Below are 26,305 nucleotides of genomic sequence, written 5' to 3' on the forward strand. Positions count from 1 at the left end.
ATTTAAACTACAATATAAAATATTTAAACTACAATCTTGTTTGTATAGTTTATCCAAGTTATGCATCAAATATACTTTGAGGCGGATCTGGGAACAGAAAAAAATTACATTGTGCTTGTAGGAAAGAAGTGTGTCTTAGAACTGGTCACATATCTCATTACATACCTTCTCCTTCCCTCACAAAAAAATGGTGGAGCAAGCTAGTTGCTTCACTTCCTTTAAAAATATTTCAGTTGTTTAATGTTGCTGGTTTTTACAGATAAGCTAATGGCAGTTTTGCTCAGAAGCTTGGGGTTTTTTTCCAGCAGCTTATTTCCATTGGTAAGGCTCTGATCTTTGAATGTTAACTAGAAAAAAAGAAAGAACACTTGGAAAGCTTTATATTTCCTATGAACTCTTTAATTTTCCATTTTGTATTTCTGTTTTTAGGATGGCCTTGTTAAAGCTGACATGGAAAAGCTGACTTTCTATGCAGTTTCTGCACCAGAGAAGCTAGATCGAATTGGGGCTTACCTGGCAGAGAGACTGAGCAGGGATGTGGTCAGACATCGCTATGGGTAAGGAGAGAAGTCACAGCATTAAAAATAGATGCTAACAAGTCATGGAATTTCATCATGTTTGTTCTGATCGAGTCTGGAAGGCAAGACAGCCCCTTTGTGGTCAGTTACCCTTGTCTGGCTGCCAGGTGCCCGTCCAGATGCTCTCACTCCTGCTCACCCAGATGGAGAACTGGAAAGCTCGTGGGTTGAGATAAGGACAGGGAGATCACTTAGTTCCATCATGGGGAAAAAGAGACTTAACTTGGGGAGGATTGATTTAATTATTGCCAGTTAAAGACAGAGTAGGATAGTGAGAAATGAAAGGAAAGCTTAAAAACATCTTTCCTCCAGCCCTCTTTCTTCCCAGGCTCAGCTTCCCTTCCAAGTCCTTTACCTCCACCTCCACCAAGCAGTGCAGATTAGGAATGGGGACTGTGGTCAGCTCGTACCATCTTGTGTCTCCTGCTTCTTCTTCCTCACACTCTTACCCTGCTCTGGCCTTGGGTCTGTCCTTGTAGACAGTCCTTCAAGAACTGCTCTAGCATGGCTTTTTTCCTCAGGGTGTTTTTTTCCTCAGTCCTTTAGGAACAGGCTGCTCCAGCATAGGTCCCCCATGGGATTGCAGATCCTGCCAGAAAAGCTCCTGCATGGGCTCCTCTCCATGGGTCCTGCCAGGAGTCTGTTCCAGCAGGGCTTTTCCATAGGCAGCAGCTTCCTTCAGGGTACATCCATCTGCTCCAGCAGGGGGTCCTCCATGGTCGGCACTATGGATATCTGCTTACCTGTGGGCACTTCCAGTGTCCCTGAGGGGCTCAGGTTTGGGAACCGGTGGGTTGGTCTTGGAGCTGACTGGAGCTGGCTGCGTCTGTCGTGGGGGCAGGGCAGCTCCTGGTTTCTCATGGCAACCACCCCTGCAGCCCCTTGCTGCTAAAACCTGGCTATGTAAGCCTAATACACCCTTGAATGTCAGTCAGGATATAGGGAAACAGGGATATCTTTCTTTTGAGCCCTTTTGGCTGATTCAAATATGTAAGTGAGAAATACTGAATCTAAGAAGTGGCTGGAATTGGCAAAGAAAAGCAACATCCATCACAGACCATCATTTTTTGGCCTTCATGACATCAGAAGCTGTTTTTACAACTTCATAGAAAGGGTAAATGGCCAACACTCAGTTCCGTACTTCCCTCCCTCCTACATCACCAACCCCCCGGAAAAAAAAAAAAGAAAGAAAGAAAAAAAGAGAGGAAATATGGATACAGGAAATAGCCCTAAGTGTCATTTTTAAACAATGGTAAATATGTGCCTTCCATTCTTTCTTTTCTTTTTTTTTGTGGTAAGATCCTAAATTGAACTAATTGAGTTAATGATAAATGTAATACATCTTTATGTGAGTCTCTCTAATTAATTTTCAGTTATGTTTTAATTGCCATGGAGGCACTGGACCAACTTCTAATGGCTTGCCATTCTCAAAGCATAAAACCATTTGTGGAAAGTTTCCTTCATATGGTGGCCAAGCTTCTGGAATCAGGCGAACCAAAGCTGCAAGTCCTTGGGACTAATTCTGTGAGTAAGCTCAGATGCTGAATCAAATCAGAGTAAATCTTTGCTTGGGAAAGTAGTTTAAGAAGTCTTAAAGGATCTGCCAGTTGACAAGAATTGAAAGATGCTGTCTGTAGCAGGGTATATCCTTTGGGCCTAAAAACAGAACAGATACCAGCTGGAGGCAGATAAACTGTTTCCCTTCAGTGTCCCAAATTCTTTTGATGTCTGGGCTCATTCCCTCCAAAAATAACTCCTGAAAGGAACAGAAAAGATGTTGTGTGAGTTCATATTTTAAGTCTTTAAGCAGCCTTCCTGGAGCCAGTGTATAGGTAAGACAGAGTTTTGTTTTCTGGCAACTTAGGCTATGTGGAAAGAGTCTTGTTAGCTGAAAAGTAGCTTTGACTGTTGCAATCTCACCATCTTATCAGCTTAAATATTTCAGGATTCAGATCCAGGCTTGAAGGGTGTAACTAAAAGTGTCAAAGATCTAGTGATCTAGTTTTCCAGTTAAGAGTGATGGGTACAATCAGGGTTATAGCTCTGTCATATTTCCCTTCTAACCATTGTATTTTCCAGCTGGTAACATTGGAATCTCATAAATCCCAGGACTGTGATGTAGACTGTTTTCACTTAGAGTGACTGCTTTTACATGAGTATAGAGTAGTGCTTGCATTTCATGTAAATTATTGCCATTCTTAACAGTGGGGGAATCAGTAAAACTGTTGGGCTTTTGGGCTTGGTTCCCAGCTGATGAAATTAGGTGGAGTTGGAGTTGCAGAGGTGTACGGGAGGGTGTAGTAAAGTGATGCTACCCCAGAGCAGAATTTCTTGTTGTGATGGTATAAAGAGAGTTGCTGTAATGTAGGGTAGAATTGTCCCCTCATTCCCCCACTAGCAGGGCAGCTTTACTGAGGATAATGAGATCTATATCTCATTATACATATAAAATTTTACTTATTTATTTAAATACTTTCGAGCCAGGCTACCCTGCTTCTTTGATTTGTTTGTATAATAATGCCTGGGCAAGTCCCCTTAGGGAAGTGGTGTTGGAATTTGTTTCCTGGGCTGCCAACTGGCAAGGTGTACATCACTTTCCAGTGGTTTAAAATCCTTGGTGGCAAACAGTTACTGCCAGTCTCCACTCTGATGTACAAGGCATGTGTCACTTCAAAATGCATGTTACTGAACAGAACTCCACCTTGGGGTAATCTGTTTGATATTCCTGTCAGTTCCTAAGTCTTTTGTGAGTAAAGGAGATTATTGGACTTCCTGAATTAGGAGATAGTTTGTGTTTGTCTTCTATAAAACTCAGGGGAAAAAAAAAAGAAGTTTCCCTAAATAAGAGGTGAAATTCTGTGAGGAGAATTTTTATGGCTCTTCAACAGTATTCCAAAACCTTATTTTAACCTAACTGCTAATTTCCCTAGGTGCCTTCTAGAGTTAATGAGGACAAAGGATACAAGTCTATTTGTACTGACTTCAGAGGAACAAAGGGTAACAGCTTGTCTGTTACCAAGGGCACTGCCCTACTGTGTTCTTAAATAAATTTTGTTAGTTAGATTAGCGAAGAAAGTTTACTGCCATATTCAGCCTTTTTTCTCTCCTCCAAAAGGAAATAAACAAGCAAACAAAAAGCCAAGAGGAGATGGTATGGTGACTGAATAATGCTTCGTGTGCTTTAGCTATTCTGATGTACCACTTTGGAGTGCAAACTGGTATTGTCTAGAAGAGAAGACTGGACTGTATATGAAGTAAATGTCTTTAAACTGGTGAAAAGGCAGCCTTTGGAAAATTTTCGCATAGTATTTTTAGGAAACTCAGTTTAAGGCCCTACAAATTTATAGTCTGCTTACATTTAAAATATATGGGGTATGATTGTGGTTCTAAATAGATTTTGATTATTTTCTACCCAAAGCTTCAGTGAGATAGAAAGACAGTGATGTCTTTGAAGTAAAATTCAAGCCTCTTTACTTGAAGTGTAGGGTTATTTCAACCTCACAGATTTTGCTTTGGCTTTGGGACTCTTGCGATTGCTTAAAAGTCGGGGTTTCAAATGAAGCAAATCTCTGTACTGAACATCTTTAAGTAATTTAAAGGCTTGAAAAGATTCGGAAACTCCCACTGTCTTCTGAGCGTGTTTTGCTGACTTCCAAATGTTTGCTTTTGGGTGCAGTACTTGCTCTACTTGGTGCTCTATATTTTAAGAAAAAAATTAAACTTTCACTTAGCTGTTTGTCATCTTAAATTCGTTTTGGACTTCAAACTCCATTTAATTTGTAATAGTAGTTGATTTATTTTTGAAAAGCAAACTTGAAGATGACTATTTTAGATAAATAATTGTTTGGGTTTTATTTATGTACTTTTAAGCCTGATCTTGAGGTTACATAGAAGTTATTCCTGTGATCTTTATATGTTGCATTTATAAGTTATGTTAGCTTATTTCCTAAAGCAGTAGTGATTTTTTTTTTTTTAATAGCATAATTGTAAATCTATTTATGTAAGGCAGATTCTTAAAAACAGGTAAAATTCAATAGTGAATATATTGAATAAGTGTTGGGGGTTTTTTTTATGTAGACCAAATTTCAGGTTGATAAGTCTGTCAGGTTCAAAATGGCTTTTTCTAGCATGGAAGAAATTTTTATGGACCATGTGCTAAGATAACATATGCTAGTGAGGAAACTGAAAAAATGTGGTGGGAAAAAGTGATATCTCCTCGGCTTATGTGTTATAGGATCTGAAGGCTGATTGCAAAAAGCTTTTCCTTAGAAATTTATGACAATACTTTATTTCTCTCTCAAATTTTCTTGCAGAATTTCAATAACTGAGTATCATGTAAAACATATCCATTGCTCATGTACAAATAATTAAATGTATTGCTTAGGTCTAGTGTTTATTACTAGGATAGAAGTGACAAGCTTTAAAATCTTTGACCATGTGGTCAAAACTTTTTGGAATAAGAGATCCAATTTATATCCATTATCTATATCAAATTTATGTGTATTTCTAAAGAAAATTTCTTTAGTCAGCAGCTGATCAAGAACAATTGGATACATAGTTTAGTAAAACTTTAATCTTAATCCATATTTAAAAGACTCAGTTAAATACAAAACATTTTAACCTAATTTGGAATGCTGATGGGGTGAGTTTTTTGTATTTTGCCAGTGAGATATTGGGGTTTCATGTGAAAAATAGCTAATATGTGGAACCCAGTGTTACCACATTCTAGTGACGTAGCACAAATGCTTCTTCAGTTGATAGGGTGCTTCCTTTTATAAAGGTAGTTTCTTTGTAGGAGCAGGGAAATAATAATTCCATCAGTGACAGTGTTGAGCTTCCTGTGCACGAGGAGGTGGCTGTTATTGCTGGTTGTCATAATTTGTTATTTAAATGAAGATAAGCTATATCCCAAGTGGAAAAATTATCAACCAGTGCCTGAGACAAGACTTTCATATTTGTTAGTGTTGGCTTATAAAAGCAGTTGGTTTGGGCAGAATTGAAGTGCATAGGTATGTAAAAATAATATAAAATTTCAACACTTTAAAATTAAGCAATGTCACAATTAATATTCCCAATAGGGTACTGTTTGCCTTTTCCGCAGCATGCTAATCTGGAAGTATGCAGTGGAAATTTACCCTCAATGCAAGATGCTTCTTTCATTCCATGTACCAATACAGGATTATATGCTGGTAGTGATTTAATACAGAATGGAACAATTCCATCTCTAGGATGCCTGCTCTGTCTTTTTAATAGGAGTTAAAGCTCAGGGAGACAGATTAACACACAGTGCTCTTTCTCATCATGTGGGTTATTAAATTATCTTAGAAATTGTGTGTCTGCATCTGCTAGAATTTGAGTGAGTCCTTTAGGGTCACTCAAAGTTAAGTGTTGCTTCCCCCACTTGTACTTCTGCTCTCTGGTTTTGGAGATCCGTGGCCACACTATCATGGCCTTGTAAGCCAACATTCCATTGTGGATTTTGTTACATAACTGTACATCTGGTGATCAGGAGAATTTTCATCCAAGGGGCACAAAGTAAAATAGAATGTGAAATTATCCATCCTATTCTGATAAAACTGAAAGTGTCAGGTGACCCTAGGTATTAATAAAGAAACTAAATCACCAATTTTCATTGCTGAAAACCTTATATTGAGGTTATTTGTTGTGATCATTTTAATACTATATTTGTAAAGTTAATGTATTCAGTGTTTGAAGCTTTTCTCTTTAGGAAGGTTGAAATGCTTGTCCTTCTGGCATTTGTTTGTTGAAGTGCATACATAGCATTCACACTTCTCATTAAGGCTGTAGTGTGTGGTTTGTAAGAGTCTTATGTTTATAAGAGATCATGACTTCCCATGTGACGGTTTCATAATAGTGAAATACAGTACCTTGTCCTATAAAAGGTGATAACTGCCAGTGTCAGCACCCTCTTTCCCTGTTTGAAACAAGAGAAAATATTACAGGCTGTAGAAGACAGATTGGGGAGCTCAGATATGAAAAAAATACTGCTCAGGTCGAGCCTACTAGCCTACTGTTCTTACAGGGAGATACTTTAAGTAACATAACTCAAATATGATGCATGATGATTGTTCTTGAAAAAACCTGACCAGGGACCATTAAAAGTTACAATTTTTCTCCTAATGTACTTGCTACATGACAGCAATAAAACAGCATAAATGCATAGAAGAAATTTTGTCCTTGAGAACGTGTATGATTTACTTACAGGACTTGCACAATCTCTCTCTCACTGGTAATATGATCCAAATTTCTCGACTCAGCCTGGAAAAAACATCTTCTGAATAAATAATATGTTTCTTTTTCACTTTGTGATAGATTTATGTGTATTTATGCTGATTGAATTTTATTGGTTTCAAAGTTAATGGAAATAAGATACTACCAGTATAAGTTCCTTTCTGTACCTTCTGCATTATAAAATATAGAAGATCCTTGTCCTGGTAAAACTTCCATAGATTACCATTGGATGCTTGCAAGCAATTACTGTGACTGAATGACATGTTTACATCTATAAAAGCTTTGTAATTCCTAGGCAAGTGCTTGGGACTTTAATAAGAGTTTATCCTTTTTTTAGGTTGAATAATTTTTATATTTGAAGTTTGTTTAAAAATATATGCTTAGGAGTAAAATATTCTTTAACAACGATTACAAGGGCACCACTGCAAAGCAAAGTAGAGACTGATGTATACTGTAGAAACTTAAAATTTCTGTGATGAAATGGAATTTTACACTTTACTGGAAGACAGCGCACTACTCAAAACTGTTACCACAATCAGCTTTCCTGTGGCCTAAATGCTCAGTCATCTGAATGCTAATCCTGGACTGTGCTTCAGAAATTCTGCATGTTCAGTGGGTGAAATTGTTTTGTTATACACATGAGGACATAAAAAAACCTTTGCTCTCCCTGGATCTCTGACTGTGCATGCCATTTTGAAAGGTGTGACTTTCATGTGTTTGTGTCCCTGCTGCAAAGCTGCAGCTTGATACAGGAGAAGTACTCAGAACAAGGGAGTCACTGACATGTGCTTGGCCTAAATTCATCATTTATTCTTACAAAGCAGTTTCTTGGTGCAATAAATCTTTCTGCTAACAAAACAGTTATTAGAGTTTATTAAGCTTTCCTGTTGGAAGATCCTGTCAATCAAATAATTTAGTACTTCAGATAATATTAATCAATATTAAATGCTGTTATTAAATGCTACATGAACTAATATTCTCATTCTCGCAGCCATTCCCACAGTGCTCTGTATTCTTCAAACTTTTTTTTTTTCTATTCTTTTCCATGCTTTTATGGAAGTTTTCTGGGTGAATAATTTGTAGACTTGAGCATTTGAATGTCTGGAAAATACTAAGATCATATTGTTTGGGCTTTTTTTTAAAATACTTGGTCTTCGTGCCTTATTGAGATGTAAGGACTAATTAAATTCTTGTCTGCAAAAAAAAAAATTAAAGTCTATTTCTGTTCTGCTAGTAACAATTCCATGAAGCAAACTAGGGAGACATATTACATATGAAGCATTTCCCAGGGTCTCTTGGGAAGGAAACGATCATTTTTATAACTCACTCTATTGGAGAAAACACATAGGTCCTGTTTTTTGACTTTTATCACTTTCTTACTACCTGAAATACAGGATAGTCCTAACAGAAGGACTTTTAAAATGGGCTCGTACTATACAATTTTGCTCCATTTTCCATAATAGCTGAGAATGTAGTTTTATGAACTGTATCATTTTCAGCTGTACCAGTTCAAGAGCATGAACTGGTACTGCAGCTGAGAGGGATAAGTGTTCTACATAAAACAGAAAAAAAGACTAAACAAAGCAGTAGAAAAAAAATGGTGGAAGTTTTTTTCTGAAATACACAGCTTTCACTTTCAGCTTGAAAACCTCAGGCCCTCCATGAATTAGTGTGCTGTAGATTATGCTAAAGTGCTTTGGGCTTGTCTGGATGTCTGTTGGTAATGTGCTGATGAAAGCAGGTTTTGCATCATGAAAAATACAAAAGAAATGCCTCAGCCTGTGCTTGGGAATTGATAAAATGGTGTGACTAAAAGCAGAGGGGTCTTAATGGGATATCACTCCGCTTCAGGGTAGGACCAGCACTGTGTTCAACCTTTCCTGACAATGTTGCGTTTCACTTTTTATTTCCCTCTGTAGTCTATTCTTAGAACTGTCAGTGATGGAGAATCCAAAAGATCTTAAGGCAGTCTGCTTACTTTAGAAAGGAGGGGTTTTAGTGTCTAGCTTACCCTTTGCTTCATTGTAAGCCTATTATTGCTTTTCCTATTACTATTGGACAAAAAACCCAATTTATTTCTTCTCTTTTTATAGCTGTCTTCTGTACATTTTAAGATTGATACCTTTTAGGCAGCTGTAGTCTAGGTAATTTAATGTATTTCATTCTTCTTTTACAGATAGTTACCTAAAGCTTTGTTCATCTCTTGAATAATTTGAGGGCTGTATCAGTTATTCATCATTTTCAGCTGTGATTTTTCAGCTGGATGCACCACTTCACTTAAGGGCTTATTTGGCCCAATTAGATGGCAGAAGTTTCTTTATAGATATCATGAGTAATGCAGGATGTATCACAGTATATTGTTCTGTTTTTCATGCCATTGTATTGGCATTGACTAAGTTCCTTTTCTTCATTCAGGTGATTTTTGCTTGTATTTGTACAACTGTCTTAAAATGCTGGTTTGCAATAACCACTCCCAAATTGCTTCCTTGATTTTTCAGGTCCTATTTCCAATTGCTCCAAAACCAGGCATCAAGTGTGCCTACAGCTCTGGCCATCTTAGTGTTCTTTGCAAATTCAATGATCCCAGCCTGCCATCTGTGTCCCTAGTGAAGCTCAAATCATACGTTTGTACTGTGATGATTTACAAGCGTTTCCATATTTTTTCCAAACTCTTACACATCTCTCTTATGGGGAGTGTTCTTTTGACAGTGTTTTTCTAGCTTTCCTTTGAGAATTTGTGTGGTTTTTTGTCAACAGCATCACTGAAGTTTTGGCAGATGCTGCTTCATCTGGATTCACAAAATTTATTTACTTGTCATAGGAATAAGATGGATTGGATGTGATTTGTTCTTGACAAATCCGTGTTGACTGTTACTTATCCCTTCGATACTTTGTAGATGTTGGCAAATTGGCATTTTTTTTTCCAGTGTTTTTCTGTGAATGGACTAGAGTTGACTGGATTATAATTCCCAGACTCCTCCTTTTTCCGTTTTGTCGAGATAGAATTGACAGAATGCCTCCAAATTTATTTCCCGTTAATTTTGGTGGGTCAGAATGTTGCTAAGTAACCTGGTAGTGACAGTATTGCATTTGATTGATGGGGCTGCTCTCTACAACTGCCTGAGAGAGGGTGTAGTGAGGTCAGTGTCAGGCTGTCCTCTCAAGTTGCAAGAGATAGGACAAGAGGAAACGGCCTCAAGTTGTGTCAGGGGAGGTTTAAACTGGACGTTAGGGAAAATTTCTTCTCTGAAGGAGTTACTTGGAACAGGCTGCCTGGGGAGGTGGCTGAGTCACCATCCCTGGAGTTACGTAAAACATGTTTTAGTGGTGGACTTGGCAGTGTTGGGCAAATGGTTGGACCCGATGATCCTAAGGGTCTTTCCCAACATAAATGATTCTGACAGTTGATGACACTCACTATTCAAGTGTTAGATGTTTCCATATTGCATAGTATGTTGTATTTCATCCAGTTTCACTCTTCCATAACTATCTAAATTAAGTTCTTGTGGAAAGACCTTAAAAAGAAAACCCGTCTATTCAAATCTTTCTTCTCTGAAGTTCTAAAGTGTTGTCAAAATTGGGTTTTTACTTTAATACAATTATTTTATGTTACTTGTTAAATGAAGCTTAGTAGTCATTATTCTCTTTCGGGAAATTGGTATTAAAAGCTTTTTTTAATGTATTTTATTTTCAGTTTGTCAAATTTGCCAACATTGAGGAAGACACACCTTCATATCACAGACGCTATGACTTCTTCGTGTCCCGGTTCAGTGCCATGTGTCATTCCTGTGACCAGGATCCAGAAGTACAAACTGAGTAAGAGTCATTCTGTAGGAATTACTGAAAACTGTTGACACAATAATATTGTCTGTAATACAGCTTTTTATTAAGGTTTTTATTGGAGTTCATTCCATATGAAGAAAATAACAGTCTGACTTTTTGAGTAGCACCAAATATTGCAAGTTTTAGATAGCTAGAACTCCTAGGATGATTGGGTGTAATTTTACCTGAATAATGTGTACTGGATTGTGTGGATTCTCTGCAGAAAGGCACCACTTACTAATGTAAATGTGCGAGTTCATAACTTACTTGAGATATTAACAAGGCTACTTACATGAAAAACAAATGCATATATTAAGTCTGCTCTTTGAGAATTACTCACTAAACCTGGTTTTTCTTAGATGTCTGAAGTATGCTCATGTGTGTGAAGCTCAAGAGCCTCCATGAACGGCAGTTCCAATTTTTCCCACTCTTAAGTAATTGCTGCAGTTTGTTTTCCTGTGGCTCCCCCTCGAGGATGTGTCCTTCCCAGGAGCAGCTTTTCTAGTTGTTTGTACATCCCTCTTGTTTCCTGCTTTGTGTGTAATCCTATATAAACTATCTCAAAAGGTCTAGAATGATGTTGGATTCATAATGAATGCACAAGACTTTGTTCAGAAATAGGTAAAATACAAGCAGCTACAGGTTTAAGTGTTTACAAATTTAAATCTAAACAAGAATATTATCTATAGAACTTAGTTACCTCTGTAGCTCATCTTAGATATTTTTTAATTCAGTGAATTTGGCTGAGCAAGGGCCACTTAAGTTTTGTCCATACTTCAATCAAGATTTAAAAAATGAGGGATGGATTTTAATAGAAATAATTAAAAATTTTAGTGAAGCTTGTGCTTATTTGATAGCTGTACCAGCTTCCTTCTACTTGTTTTCAGGAAGTAAATTCTCTTCCTACCATTTATGATAGCGGATAATTTGCTATTATCACTTAAAAAAATAATATTCTGCTATTCATTTCATTGCGCAGATTTTCCCACAAGCTATTTTTGTTTAATAAAATAATGACAATAGGTAGCAGCTAGACCAAGTCTTTTTTTGAACTTATATTATTTTTTTCTTTCTATTATTTCATTGTTTTTGATTACTTCTCAGTTGATTTCATTCAAATGGTTTTAGAATAAAAGTGGTGGTTCCTTTTGTGCATTAGGCTTAAGTTGAGAGAATTATCCTTTGCTTTCCATCTTGTGAATTTTTCGGAAATCTTTAAAGATCTTCCCTGACTAATCCATGGCCTTAATTACAACTTCTAAGGACACGATCATGTGGTTATGCTAGATATTACTTCAGCTGTGTTGTGGTAACTTCACATTTTTCTTCAGCTCTGGAATAGGCTGAGACTATGCAAAGTTTCAACTGATGAATTATGAATTGCATAGAGTTGGTGGGTTTCATCCACATGACTTTTGTCAGAGTCGATGCACAGAGTTTAAGTCTTCATTGCTTAGTGTCAGCTTTATCCTTACAGGCCATCTTCTGTTCAGTTGTTTGTTTTGTCAGCTTCCTTACTCTTTAAAGGTGTTCAAAGAAACTGTGGGCAACCCTGGTGATTGGCCAACTTCCCAACTGCTGCTTGTAAGAGCCTACTGGAATTCCACACTACTTAATTACTGCTGCCCAGTAGGTACAGAGCCATTCTGGGAGGTGCTTTGTTTCTCGGCCTCAGTAATTCCTCTTTTCCTTCCTCAGGATCCGAATTGCTGGAATCAGGGGCATTCAGGGAGTGGTTCGAAAAACAGTTAATGATGAACTTAGAGCAACTATATGGGAACCTCAGCACATGGACAAGATAGTGCCATCATTGCTGTTCAACATGCAGAAAATAGAAGATATTGACAGGTAATTTTATTCCTTGTCGCTGGTGTGGTTTTTTAAGCAATCTCTATGCTAAGTTTTTATGATGGGTATTTTTTTCTTTTGTTTTTAGTGGAAGCAACAACTCTGCTTTTCTAGCCTGAGGCTCCTTGAAATTGATAGTATAGGTCTGCATAATGGTTCTTACTGTTTCTTGTCCTAAAATCCTTTTAAGCACTTTTTTTTCACTTGTTCGAGATTCTGTTGGCCTAAAAGTTGTTCCAGAAATTATATATCCATATTTTAACTTGATAAAAATTATAAACTCTGGTTTTTATTGGATAAGATGCAGGGATAAGTAAGCAAAGGCTTTTAGGTGACTCAAATGATTTTGCTACTTAGATTTGTTAAGAATTGAGGGTTTATTTCCTTTAGCCATTAGTAAGAACTGCTTGTCCTGGCTGAAACAGTACTCAGAGTAAGGAATTAAAGTTTTATTTATATGTAGACCCCCTTCTCTTTTTTGCTTTCAATGACTCCTAGTCATATTACTTGCTACATTTGCAAAAGGATCTTCAGAAAGATTTCTGTGACAATTAAGGTTGAGGAGATGCCAGTCACCTTACAACTGAAAAGTCACTTTTTTTTTTTGGTCCATGGTTAAACACTATGTAGGTATAAAAACTGTTTATTGGTAGCACTGGGAAATTTTCATAAAACCAACTTCAGCTGTGCAAGCAAATTGAATATTCATTCCATGTCCAATTCTGGCTGCTTCAAAACTTGCCTGCTAAGAGGCTCAGGAGCCTTCCTGTAACAGCAAGCTTTTCATGCTTTCACTCAGCTTTCTAGATCTGTCAGTTTCTCTTTTTTGGCTTGAGTTTTGGCATTTCTTTTGCTATTCCTCAGCTTTATTTTTGTTCCGTTATTTCTAACTGCCAGTACCTGTCTCATTGCTAAAGCAAATTTTCAGACTAAATAACTAAAATCAATAGTTGTCTGTCTGTCCATGCTTTTATCTATTTACTGCATATAACTGAGGGCTCACACAATATGTACAGAAATACTCACTTGAATTTTACATCTGAAGAGTGATCTGAGTAAGAGACAAGGGTTTCTGAAGCTGCTGTTTGAACAAGGAGAGCCTGGTTTGCCTTTGCTTACTCTTACAGGGCTTCTAACTGCAGGTGGGCCCTTTCCTTTGTTACTCTTTACAGTGTCCTCAGGCGTACACTTTCTTTTTTATAGCAGAAGTAAATTAACTACTGATGGAAAAACTGACTGAAGTAGGATTTGGATTAACCACTTAAAGTGGATCAGTTTATATGTACTGCAGGAGTGATTTTTATCATCTACTGAGGAATGCAATAGTAGTGGTAGAAAAATAAATCTGTCAAAAAGCAACTTAAATTTCTGAACTGTTGTGCTTGAAACTTGTCCTATAATGCACATTGAACATGAAAAAGAAGACTAATGATTTTCCAAGTGGTGAGTAGGGGCCTTATATGATGTGCATGATAGAGAAGCTGAAAACAGTTTTCGTAAATTGTTACCTGCTGGTCTTAAATGATGTTCCAGACAATTTCTCTTTTTATTTTATGTGTGACTTCATATTTGTGGAGCACAGAGACATCTTGAAGAGTAGGAGTAAGAAGCATATTGTTCTGGCAGATGGAATCAAACCATTATTTGAGAAAGAGCAGAAATTCCAGAAAATACCCCCAACTTAAGTCCATAGAAAAAAAGCATTTTTGTTTAAAGCTGAAGTACGTGTAGGTAAAGCTTACCTTGAAAGTCAGTGTAATTCTAGCTTTTGGAACCTTAATAGCTTAATTCAATATTCTTTTGAGTGCATAGCAGATGAGACATGTCTTAGAGTTAAGAATTTACTATTCAAACAACATTTTAAAAAGATAATTGTATTTGTGGATGTCATTATTTGTTAATATATCTGAATGCACAATCTAGTTACATGTCTGTCAGACATTATGTGATGTCTGTCTGTTTATGTTCATCTCTAAAATAGGGAAGGGATGTATGAAATTGGTAATCCACTTACTTTGTAATACATTCCTCGTGATAACTGTGGAGCTAAACCTGCCAGCCTTATTTCAGGCAGAGGGACACTCTAGTACTTGTCGTAAACTCGACTTCAGATCCTTCTGATATATCTGTAATGTTCATACAGATTCTGCTATAGAGGTAGGTTAGAATTTATTTATTTCTCAGGGTGAGTGAATCATAGGCAAACATTCCTGTACCTACTCTGCTCAAAAGTAGTGGTTAAGTCTTACTTCACATGTCCTGTCATATTTTTTGGCCAGTCCTGGTTTTGTGGCATTAAAGAAGTCTCATTAAGTTGCTGAGTTGCTCTGAGCTAGTTTAAGTCTGTGATTAGGTATTTGCTATGGAAACTGCTGTATTTCAACACATCCTCCTTCCGGTTCCTTGTTGCCACTTCTGATAGAGATTGCCCACAAAACAGTCGGTAGAGCAGCCAGAGGGAGTTGTCCTTGCCCATTTCATTGCAAAGCGTATTTTCAGCTCTCTTGCTGTAGTACAAAAGCTCTAGGTGCAGAGGAATACTACTATTTTTTTCTTAACTGTTGCTGTTGGATTTCTCAGAGGTTTTCTGGTATTTCTGTAAAAACCAAATCAGTGAAACAAAATGAGTATGAGTTGCTCATTTGAATCTAGAAACTTAAGAGGCTGTACAAAGCTTTCCTCTAAAACTAAAAAGATTATTCAATATTCATTGTCTTACTATCTGACAATGCCAAGGGACACTTACTTTGAGAAATACTTTGAGGTAGGTGCTGTTAAAGTTCAAAATAAAATGTTATTCCTACAGACAACGCAAGATAATTTTAGACATTCTGAGGCAATCCAAGAGTAACATTTTACACTAGGAAGATTCATCTAAAAAAAGACTCCAAGCAGTGCTGAGAAGTCACCTTCTGTAGGTTTGCATATACAAACATTTAAAACATAACTTATTTTTACTTCATTTTAACTGGAATTCTTTCAGACAGACCTAGCTCTGTGTCCTATGCAGCCTGCTTTCTTTTTCCTCCCCACACACCACCTTTACAATGCTGTCATATGTTAGGGAATCTGTGTCAAAACAGCAATGGAAATGACAGTCCTGCACTGTCTCTTGTACGTTCTCTGTGCTGTGAGTGCCCATCTCCCTAGATCAGAGTCCATGCCATACAGGGGAAGGAAGAAACAGAGAGATTGAGTGGCACAGCAGTTGGATAAAGCTGGAGTTTAGAGGTGCTTGTGGTGGATTATATACAAATTGTCATGCATTTTAAAATTCTAATCATGCTGCACTTGTAAAACTGTTTTTCCTTAATTATCTAACAGGGTTCCTGAGGCTTTTCTGTTATTAAAATCTGACAAACTAGCGCTGTTGCGGTAACTCCTGAAACAGTGATGTTTCCAGAGGCAACAGGATTTTCATAAGGCAAATTTCAGTAGTATTGAAACACTAGAAAATCCTTTGCCATCAGATGATACATTACAACTATGATGTTAACATGTTCATTTGGTATTTCAATTTGCAACTTTTTATAATGCTCTAAAGCTAAGGTTTTATGGTACTTAACTAAACTGGATGCTCTTAGTGGGCACTTTAAAACATATTTACCAGACAAGTTTACACTGCAGAACTGAAATTTTGTTTAAGGATTTAGCATATTGATTTCTGCAATCTAAAATTAAAGATGCATAATGTTAATGTAGGCGAATGAATCCTCAGTTGAATTTCTATAATGTGTTTTGTGAGAGAAAATAAAAAAGTTGCCACCTGTACAATGACTCTTGATAAGTGATAGAGGTACCTCAGGGGAAGCCGTTTGCTTTCTTTCTGAAGCCTGTTTTCACCATGGTGCCCACAGCAAGGGGCTCAGTAGCGCCCTGTCCACAGTAATGATGGAAGACACTCAGTTAAAAGGTGACCAACTTCTACACTGCCTATTTAGAGGTAACTGTGTGGGTAGTAATGTTCTGATTAGTTCACTCAGACATTTTTTTTCAACTCACAAGCCATCTGTTTGTGCAGAAGTATTGGAGTTTTCATTTAATGCTCACCCACACAGTATGGACTCAGTAGTTAATTTGAACAAAATTACTAAGATTCTGTCTAACTTTTTCATGGTTTCACAGCCTTCATTCATTGTTAGCAACACATAGTGGTTTGTCAAAATGTGGTGGGTAACAAGTTAACTGAATATTAGCAGCTTTTGTGTTTGCCATTGTCATAGGTTAGCAATCATAGTCCCGGAAGGGATGTCCTTGCTAAGGGGTGCTTACAGTTTCCTCTGGGACCTTAGAACCTATCAGCTGGCCACTTTGAATATGGACAATTCTCTAAGCCACTTAAAGTTGTGACCACCTCTGTGATCCACATTTAAGAATAGGCAAACTCCCCCTCCAAGCTCTCTCTCGTTTCTGGCGCTGGCACAGGTGGCTGCGGGCCCCGTGTGGGGGCCAGCGGGCTCAGCCAGGCCCTGCTTGGGCCAGGCTGGGCCGGGCCACGGCCATCCTGGAGCCATGGACCTGTTCCAGCCATGGAACCCCCCCCACTGCCTTGCCGTGGGCAGCCGGAGCGGCTCGGCTCTCCCCCCTCTCCACTGCGATAAGAAAAATTCAACATTCCAGCTGCAAAGCTGCAAGGCCGAGGTGAGATTAACCCTTTTACTGCTGTGAAGAGCTGAAAACCCTAGGGAAGAGAGAGAGGAGATGCTTAAAGCTGAAATTCTGTTGTGAAGCTATGATATATCAGAGTATCCCGTTGTAATTCCATGAAGATATGGGGGGTGGAGTGTTCAACTCGTAAGCAAAAGCACCTGCGCTGAGATAGGCAGATGCTGACACAGCTGTAATTTCATGAGAAGTTTGGACAGGGAGAGATGAACCAGATGAGGACTTTTGCTCCAAACGGGAAAGGAGAAAACCTCAGTTCCTAGAGTTGAACCAGATGAGGACTTTTGCTCCAATTGGGAAAGGAGAAAACCTCAGTTCCTAGAGATGCTCCCAGAGATAGTCCTAACAATGAAGATGAGGAAGACCCTTTGCTCCCAGGGAAGGAGAAGGGCCTCTGTTTTTGTTTCTGAATGGCTCAACCTTAAAATTGTACCCCAGAAAACTTCAAGAGTGGACCCTCGAAAGCAGTTGCGGGAAAAGCTGCAAGTCGGGGGAAGGGACTCACATGCGAGCAGAGAGACTTCTCTTCCTAAATGGACTGAACAATATTTGGAAGTGGGCAGCTGTCTCGTTGTGATAATGTTTTCATAGCATGAGCAAGAAGAGACTTCTCTTTCTAAATGGACTGAACAAGGTTATTATGGCAGTGGTAAACAGACTGAACATCTTAAGGGTTGTCTTTTTACATTGTCAGTGGGAGAAGGGAGGAAGGTGGGGGGAGGAGGAGAGTTCTGAAGGTGGTATAATTTTTTTTTTCCCTTCTTTTAGGTCTGTTAATAAACTTCTTTATATTCTTTCAAGTTTGTTGCCTGCTTTGCATTTCTCCTAATTCTTATCTCACAGCAGATAAACAGTAATGAGTATTTTGGACCAAACCACTACAGCCATGTAAATACTTACTAATACAGTGGTCAGTACTGAGTGAACAGATGATGATCTATGGTCCTGCTATAAGAGAATAAAATATTTTATTCAGAATTCTGGTTCAATGCATATTTTAAATACTGTTCTTGCCTAGTTCAAGAGTGTGACTCATGAATGTTTTAATACCAAGGGTGGATACAGTAAAGAAAAGGTGAATATAGTCAGTAATATAATCAATGCATTTTGTCTTATTTCAGCAGAACAGGCCCCCAGTCCTCTCCTACAGGAGGAGTGAAAGAAGAAAATCCTTCTGTGCTGGCTGAGAATTGTTTCAGGGAACTACTGGGACGAGCAACCTATGGAAATATGAATAATGCTGTCAGACCGGTTTTTGCGTAAGTTGAAAATTCATGGCAGATCTTAAGAGGTTTTCTTTATTTCATCCTCAATTCTGTTGCATTAAATTTTCTCCTACTTTTCAACTCAAAGGTTTCCATTCACATTTCTTAAAAATAATTGCCCCTCTTTTAATCTTTCCTCTTTGCTGCCTGTCTGTAAACTTGAAGGTAGTTATGGAGGAATGCATGTCCTGCTTTACTGATTTTTAGAAGCAAAATACAATAATTTACGTGACTTGTTGCTTCAGCTGGCCTTACTTTTTTTCAGTGGGAAACTTTATCCAAGCTGTTAATGCCCCAGAGATGAGTGTTACAATCAGTGGCAAAACAAGTAAAGTACAAGTAGCACAAAGGAATACTGTGCCCCCATAAAGTTACAATTTATATTTTCCTGCCATTTTCTTCCAGGACCTGTTTCAATATTCTGTGAGGAATATCTTTAACAGCTCATTTAGTAGTGAGTGGCAGATATGCACACAGTATGCACATTATGCACAAACAGACACAGTACAAATTATACCTGATACATTAACACTAGGTGATACCACTTTCAAACGCTGGCTTTTCCTGGTGGTGAGGAGACCTGCTTGCTTCTTGTAGATTTTTCAAGGTACATCTCGGGTACAGGAATATGTTCTCTTAGATGGCCTAGTTCTTCCCACCAAAATTAAGTATTTTATTTATATACTGAATGACCTTCAAGATATCAAAAGCCATTTTCAAATTACTAACGGTAAGAACAGAAATTACAAATGAAGATAGGGTTGGTGTTGAAGGCAGAAAACTTTTGTAACCCCTTGTTCATCCTGAAAAAGCATTGACTACAAAGAGCTGTACCATTCTCTTACTTTCTGTATGTACCTGTTATACCAACCTGATAGGAGTTTCTGTTGCAAAGTTGAGTGTTTTATTAAAAAATACTCATTCTTTCCTAGTTGTAAAATTTGCATTCCTCTAAAATAACTGTGATCACAGGGAACACCTAGGTACTAAACAGTCTGGGTGGACTACTTGGTACCATACTGCAGCTGCTTTCTTACCACTTTTCAATTCTTTTTATGGGTTTATCTCAAAACTTTATCATCATTTGCAGTGACTTCAGTCTTTTCAATCATTTTAGTATCAGGGAAGTTTCCTATGAATAATTGCTGATTCCCTAGACTAGAGGTAGTGCTTGGTTTGGGATTTGAGAAGGTGCCATAGCTGCTTTTCCTGTGGCTGATCTAAAGCCTGTGTCTCTATAATACTATTTCCAGCCTATTTTGTTTTCTTACATGCTATGACTGTAAGGAACAAGTTGACTGTGTGCACCTCTGTGTGCCACATAATGACCAGTTACTCAGAATATATTATCTCTTCTATGAATAGCGAGTCTTTGTAGTCACCATTTTTGTGTTCTACTTTGAGGACAAATCGCCAAATGTGTCTTTCTAAAAATGACTGCTGTAAAGGTTTAGTATTTTTGAAGAGGAAGAGATGCAGAAAATGCAATTTCAAGCAGTCTTTTCTAAACAGCAAGAGTGTGCTCTACCTAATCAACTTCATTTTGTGAATGACAGAACTGTTAGAATGAAAGTTTGAAATAGTCTATTGCACTGTATCGGATTGAAAAACTTGACTTAGCTTATGATTAGAAAACAGTTTCTTCTAACAATTTTCAGCTATTTCACAGCTTTTAAGGAAACTCAGGAAATACGGATAAGGCCTCTTACTACAATGCTAACATGAAGGTGCAGGTTCAGTTCCCCACCTGAAGGCTTGCTTCATGTGGCACTGCAGTATCAGCCAACATGCTATCATTTCCTTGCGAAACTGAGAGATCACTGCTGCTTGTGTCATGAGGCAGGGTGTATTCATTGATTGAAGGATTTAAATGTAATGAAGATAGTAGAAATCTAAAGTCAGTCTCCTGGTATAGGTTTGGATTGACGTTAATTCTCCTTGCCTTTGGCAGAAAATCTCCATGGTTATAAGTGTCTACATGCAGTAGCTAGAAACTCTCAAATAATAATTTGTAATAAAATCTTACAGATCAGTCTCACAAATTGCCTAATGAAAGTCAAAAAATTTTACGTTAACATTACCTGAAAAAATTGTGTATGTTGTGTCAACAGTCAGAAGCTATTGAGACGTACTTAGCGTGGATTTGCAATGGTGAATAGAATTAAGCAGATTCAGAGAGATCCAGAAATCTAGTGAAACTTCACAACTGTATTTCCATTCTTGTCAGTTATCACATCATGTGTGCAGGGGTTTGGAATATTAACAGACTGGTGTTTAATATTCTGTCAGCAAACATGATGCAAAAGAAGAATATTTTATATATTCCCATACATGTGTGCCTCAGTTATGCCTTCTAATCCTCAGGATGAATTTATCATCTATTACTATAGGGATTGCTTGCGTGTGTGGTACTGGGAGAGAATTCAGGGATCATTGGCTCTCTCTCCAGAAATTTGCATCATCAGTTCTGCTGTCCTTTTGAAATTGAGAAACCTAATTGTGCACATTTGCTACATATATGCAGCAGATCTCAATGGAAGGCAGAGTTTGAAATTTGTTAATCCAGGAATAGAGTGTTTTGCAGTCTTAGATATCCTTTATTTAAAGACATGTAATTTGGGAAAAAAAAAAAAAAAATGGAGTTAAGGTGTGACTTGATTTTAACTGAAGTAAATGCACCATAGTGAAAATACCCTTTACTGTCTTTTGCAAAAACAAAACTACATTGAATACACTTGTTATGATCAGTAAAATACATCACCTACAGGAATCTAATCCTGCTGTCCTTTGGAGGAAAATTCCAGTACACAAAGTATCCTGCCCATTGAGCTGTTACACAAAGCTTTAACCAAGGCTGGCATCTTCCCCCTGCTGTCCTCCCAGCAGTTCATCTACCTGAAGCAGCTAATACTTGGCCTTTCTGGAAAAATAAAACTGTATGTCTTGTTTAGAGAGGGATTTTTTTTTCTCTTTTTTACATGATATGGGATGTAGTTGACCGTAATCTGCCTGAATGGATCTTTGGGGCAGATGAATAGCAACTGTCAAGGGTAACAGAGAACACATACTGCCCTGAAAGATTAAAAGATCAGTTCCAATCAGGAGAAGATAGTGGAAAGTATGATTTTCTATTTGATGAGGCAAAAATAAAATAGGTTACCTAAAATAAGCCATCATGTACAAGATATGGTGGACTGTACTGGAATAATATTAATAGAGGAAAAAGACATGAACAAATACATTATGAGCCACTAAGCCTTGAAGAACTTAAAGAGGTAGTTTTGTTTGGTTTTCTGTCCCAAGGCAGAATTAAATATGCCTGTGCATTTTCAGTGTGCACAAGAAAGGCAGCTATCCCCAACAAGTATTCAGGCTGGATATTTAGTAATGCAAATCTGCTGTTATCTGGGCAGCCAAATACCTTTAAAATTCCTGACATTCTTTCCTGTAGGGATTTCTTTTAAAGGTATGTGATGTGTCAAATGGCAGAACTTTTTTTTTAATCTCCGCATTGTAATGCGAGGTAATTTAGGGCACAGGAGATGCTTTGTGTCATCTGGTTTAATCAGCCTTGAGGAGACCTGTGTACTCAGATGGGTCACTGGGCTGGGAGCAGCCCAGTGAGTGAATTGAAATCTCCAGATTCTAGGCAGAGAACAAAGCATCGAGCCAGTCCTCCTGTGTTCACAGCGCTGACTTCTTTCACCTGTAGGGCTTTTGAGTTTGTTGTTTCAAGCATCTTTATATGTTTCCTAAGTTCTTTGAGGAAGGGGAGAGCAGTAATGATTCAGTAGCTGAGATTCAGATACCTGTTCAGGAACACAACCTAATTTCAGTTTCTGTTACAAACTTTTTTTGTTGATTAGGCATGTTTGCTGTTCATTGGTGAATTTGTGGATTTGTTTTGATTTTTTTAAAACCTAAATCATTCCAATTAAAATGTGTCCAAAATTACCTTTTCTTCAATCTTCTAGAATGAAAAACACAGTTATTTTTGTCATGCTTTTCTGGGGACTCAGATCTCTTTTGTGCAAAAATTTGTGTGCCCTATTCATAGCTTTCAACATTTCTGTTTAAGCAGAATTTTTGTATTTGCTAGAAACGCTGACAGTTATTTTTCATTTGTGGTTCCTATCCCATTTAAAGAGAAACTGATGCATTTATTATTTGGATTTTGTTTTGATATTTCTTGCAGAAAGTGCTGAAATGCTTCAGAATGTAAAGGCATATATGCACAAAGAGTAGCTCTTTTTTTTCTGTATATTTTATTTATGAAACCACCATGATAACAAAAATATTTCGTAGAGTTTTGTTCTGGATGGAGCATTCAGCCCTAATTATTTTGCAGTGTGTAATTCAAAACAATTTATTTATCTTCTGTAGAGTAGAGGTTTGTCAATGTGTTGCAACCATCCACTTCAGCAGATCCCTTTCATGTAAATAAGCGTCTAATATTACAGCAATTTTTATTCATGAACTGTGGAAGCAGTATATTCTTAACTATATATCTTTGGTGTAACTAGGTTCTTTAAATTTCTGGAACTGGAAGATCAGGAATTTCTGTTCAGCCAAATGTTTTGTGATCACATCCTAAACCTAGAAAACAAGTGGTTTTCTGAAGTTCTAAATGTCTCACCTAGTTCATAAGTCATTGTATACAGGTTTTATGTAAGTAAGTGATCCTTTTGAGTTGAATTTTGAGAAAACTCTAAGATACCATTTATTATATCTGTGGAATGTCATTATTTCAGGTCTATTTAATTTTTGCTTACAGGCATTTAGACCATCATAAACTATGGGATCCTAATGAATTTGCTGTTTCCTGCTTTAAAATCATCATGTATTCTATACAGGTAGGATTTTCTCTTTTTTTTTTTTTTTTTTTCTTTGCATAGATGCTTCAGGCACATGAGAGAGGTTTAAATGTTCATCTCACCATGCTAGTGGTAGACAGTAGATGAAGTCAAAGAATCCAAAAGATCCAATGGAAGGTAGTGGGGTGGTGCTTCTAAGCTCCAGAACAAGCAGCAGGGTAACCATGCTGGTGTGACATTGTGCTTGACAAAGAAAACTCTCAAGTTGGTTATTTCTTTGTGCCATTCAGCTGTGCTGCTTTTCCAACCCAAGAAAACAGCTTCACGTGCAACTGTGTTGTGCTGAGGATTTTTAATAGTGAGTCACCTGTGTTGTGGCCTTAAGCTGAAGGAGAGAAGGTAGACATTGGGTATTAGGAAGAAGTTCTTTATCAGCAGAGTAGTGAGGCACTGCCACAGGTTGCACAGGGAAGCTGTGGCTGCCTCATCCCTGGAAGTGTTCAAGGCCAGGTTGGATGGGGCTTTGAGCAACCTGGTCCAGTGGAAGGTGTCCCTGCCCATGGCAGGTGGCTTGGAATGGGATGGTCTTTAATGTATCTCACAACTCAAGACATTCAATGAGTCTATGATTGTCTGTTGTAAACATCAAGGTATTATTCTTGGATTGCATCAAACGCAGATGCCCAAAAGAGAAGTGTAAAATTCCACATTTGTGGAATAAAGCTGAGTTTTCTCAGCATTTATGTCAATGGTGCTGAAGTCCTTGAACTGCAGTTAGCTGAGTGAAGGACCACTTCACGCTTCCTCTGTGCTTGTAGATGTTCCTGGATATTTTAAGACTCTAAGCTTTTGTACACTGGGCTGGCTGAATGAACCAGTATGGCTTCATCTCTCATGGCAGTTTTTTGAATCTGTATTTAGTCATTAGTTTATTGTAATTTTTATAAATTTCTGAATGAAAATTTTGCAGAATGGGAATATGGTCATGACCATAGCTGAGTGGTGTATGAGTTTATTCTTGTTAAAGTCACAGATGTAGATTTTCTGTCTATTTTTTTAATAGGCACAATATTCCCATCATGTAATACAAGAAATCCTTGGACACCTTGATGTCCGCAAAAGGGATTCACCGCGAGTTCGTGCTGGCATTATTCAGGTTCTTCTGGAAGCAGTTGCAATAGCAGCTAAAGGATCAATAGGTAAGTTGTATTAAATTAAAGGCATCAGGTCAAAGGATAAATTTGGAGAGTTGTGCTCATTTTCACTTTGATTTCAGACTGATTGGACACATTATTTTGAGAAGGTTTTATATTTATTAATTTTTTTCTCCTTTGTGCTCATAAAATGCTTGAAATCTTACTTGGTTTGCAGTTACTCTGAACATATGTACTTGGTTGTTTGACGGTTATATAACCCTTTGCATTGACAAAATGAGTGAAAAAATTGTGAAAGGCAGGTATTCCTATTTGAAGAGAAATTATAAAGTCTGAGAGAATTGTGTGTCACTACAAAATGTCAAGAGCACTGTTGCTTTGCAATACAGCTGTGACCTGAGTGGTAATGTGGGAGTAGAATGATCTTTGAGAAATTTTACTTTATTAACTGTAAAGCAGCTGAAATAAGGTAAAACACGTCATTTAAGATTAGGATAGTTCCTTGAAATAAGAGTACTTATGAAGAGATGTACACTCATGTGCTCTGTTCCTGATGTTCTTTGGTGTCCTGCTGAAATATTACTGTTTTGCTTCATTAGCTTGAGCCTGAGTCTTTCCTTCCTCTTTATATGAGACACACTTGCATGCACAGACTTACGAAATCTTTGACCATATGATGAAAAGCGCTCATTTTTTGATCCAATCTATAGATCTGGATTTTAGTAGCAGGTTTTGAAAGAACTGAAGTTCAGGGGCAAGTACCTGCAGTTTAATCCATTATTGATGCTTAATTTCAGCAACCACTCCTATTTTGTATCTGAAGCTTGCATGGTGAGTTGACTTTGGGCTGTTTGCACTCCCCTTTCCCACAGGACAGGGACACTGTAGAAAGAAGGTGAGAAGTTTCATGGATCAAGATAAAGGCAGTTTCATGGGTGCAGCAAAAACCACATGCACAAGGAAAATCGGGTTACCTCCATCCTGGCCAGACTCAGTAATGGATCGTAATGGATTATGCATACATACCTGATTGTATTTCCTGATTCCAAGTTAATTTCTAAAATATCAAGGTGTAGGCACACCTCAAAAGTTTATCCCTAGTCCTGATGCCTCAGACACTGAATTTCACTTGATTCTTTTCATCCTACTCTCATTTCTTGTGAAAAGGGATTGAAAAGCACAGTTTTAATTTTCTTTAGACATCTTCCCCTTGACAGGTGCAATCACTGTTATTTGTTGTTTCCAGGCCCAACAGTTCTGGAGGTTTTTAATACCTTGTTGAAGCACCTGCGCATCAGTGTTGACTTGGAGCTGGGTGACAGGCGCAGTTCAGCAGGAAGTGCCACTTTGAGCACAAGCTCCAAGGAGAGCGATGAGAGGATTGTCCAGAATGCAATTATTCAGACAATTGGTGAGTAACACAATGACACAGGCTCACTTAAAATTCCTCCCCTTTTCCCCCTTCCCCAATGAGATGATATTTCACCAGCTTGAATCATCAACGAATGCTACCAAGTGTGGTATCTGATTGTGTTTGCCTCTTATTCTCAGGCTTGCTTTATGTATCTGATTTCTGAAAGGTCGTTCTTTTAAATGCTAACTGAGCACATAGCCCAAGAAGCTTACGAAAATTAAAAATGCTGGTGGACTTAAAATTAATTTTAATTATATTATTTTGTGGCCCTTGAAATGTAAAAATCTCTGCCTTTGGTACAGAACTGATATTAGTCCTTTTATGAAGATCACTGCAAACAGTCATATACAGTAATACATATTTTAGTAGGTACTACTTTAAAATTGATAGTAATGAATGTTAAACATAGTAGCAACAATGACACCTAATGGCCAGTTGTGCTACCATGACTTAACTGAAGTACTTTAATGCACAGCACTGAAAATTATTTTCT

At 37.7% G+C, this 26,305-nt stretch overlaps 1 protein-coding gene across 4 annotated transcripts in view; it reads left to right on the forward strand.

The window, feature by feature from the left end:
* The window catches only part of EFR3A (EFR3 homolog A), a 77,764-nt gene that overhangs the window by 24,463 nt on the left and 26,996 nt on the right, over positions 1-26,305 (forward strand). For 2 of the 4 annotated variants that reach the window (XM_082295434.1, XM_082295435.1), the window contains 8 exons: positions 430-557; positions 1,952-2,102; positions 10,525-10,646; positions 12,351-12,500; positions 18,287-18,424; positions 23,205-23,283; positions 24,308-24,443; positions 25,645-25,809. In XM_082295434.1, the coding sequence (XP_082151560.1) occupies positions 430-557; positions 1,952-2,102; positions 10,525-10,646; positions 12,351-12,500; positions 18,287-18,424; positions 23,205-23,283; positions 24,308-24,443; positions 25,645-25,809 (1,069 nt within the window). Of the gene's footprint in view, positions 1-429; positions 558-1,951; positions 2,103-10,524; positions 10,647-12,350; positions 12,501-18,286; positions 18,425-23,204; positions 23,284-24,307; positions 24,444-25,644; positions 25,810-26,305 lie in introns of those variants that run through there. The other 2 variants (XM_082295436.1, XM_082295437.1) reach the window with 2 other exon arrangements.

This window comes from Coloeus monedula, assembly GCF_965178545.1.
Source record: "Coloeus monedula genome assembly, chromosome: 1".
Classification (NCBI taxonomy): domain Eukaryota; kingdom Metazoa; phylum Chordata; class Aves; order Passeriformes; family Corvidae; genus Coloeus; species Coloeus monedula.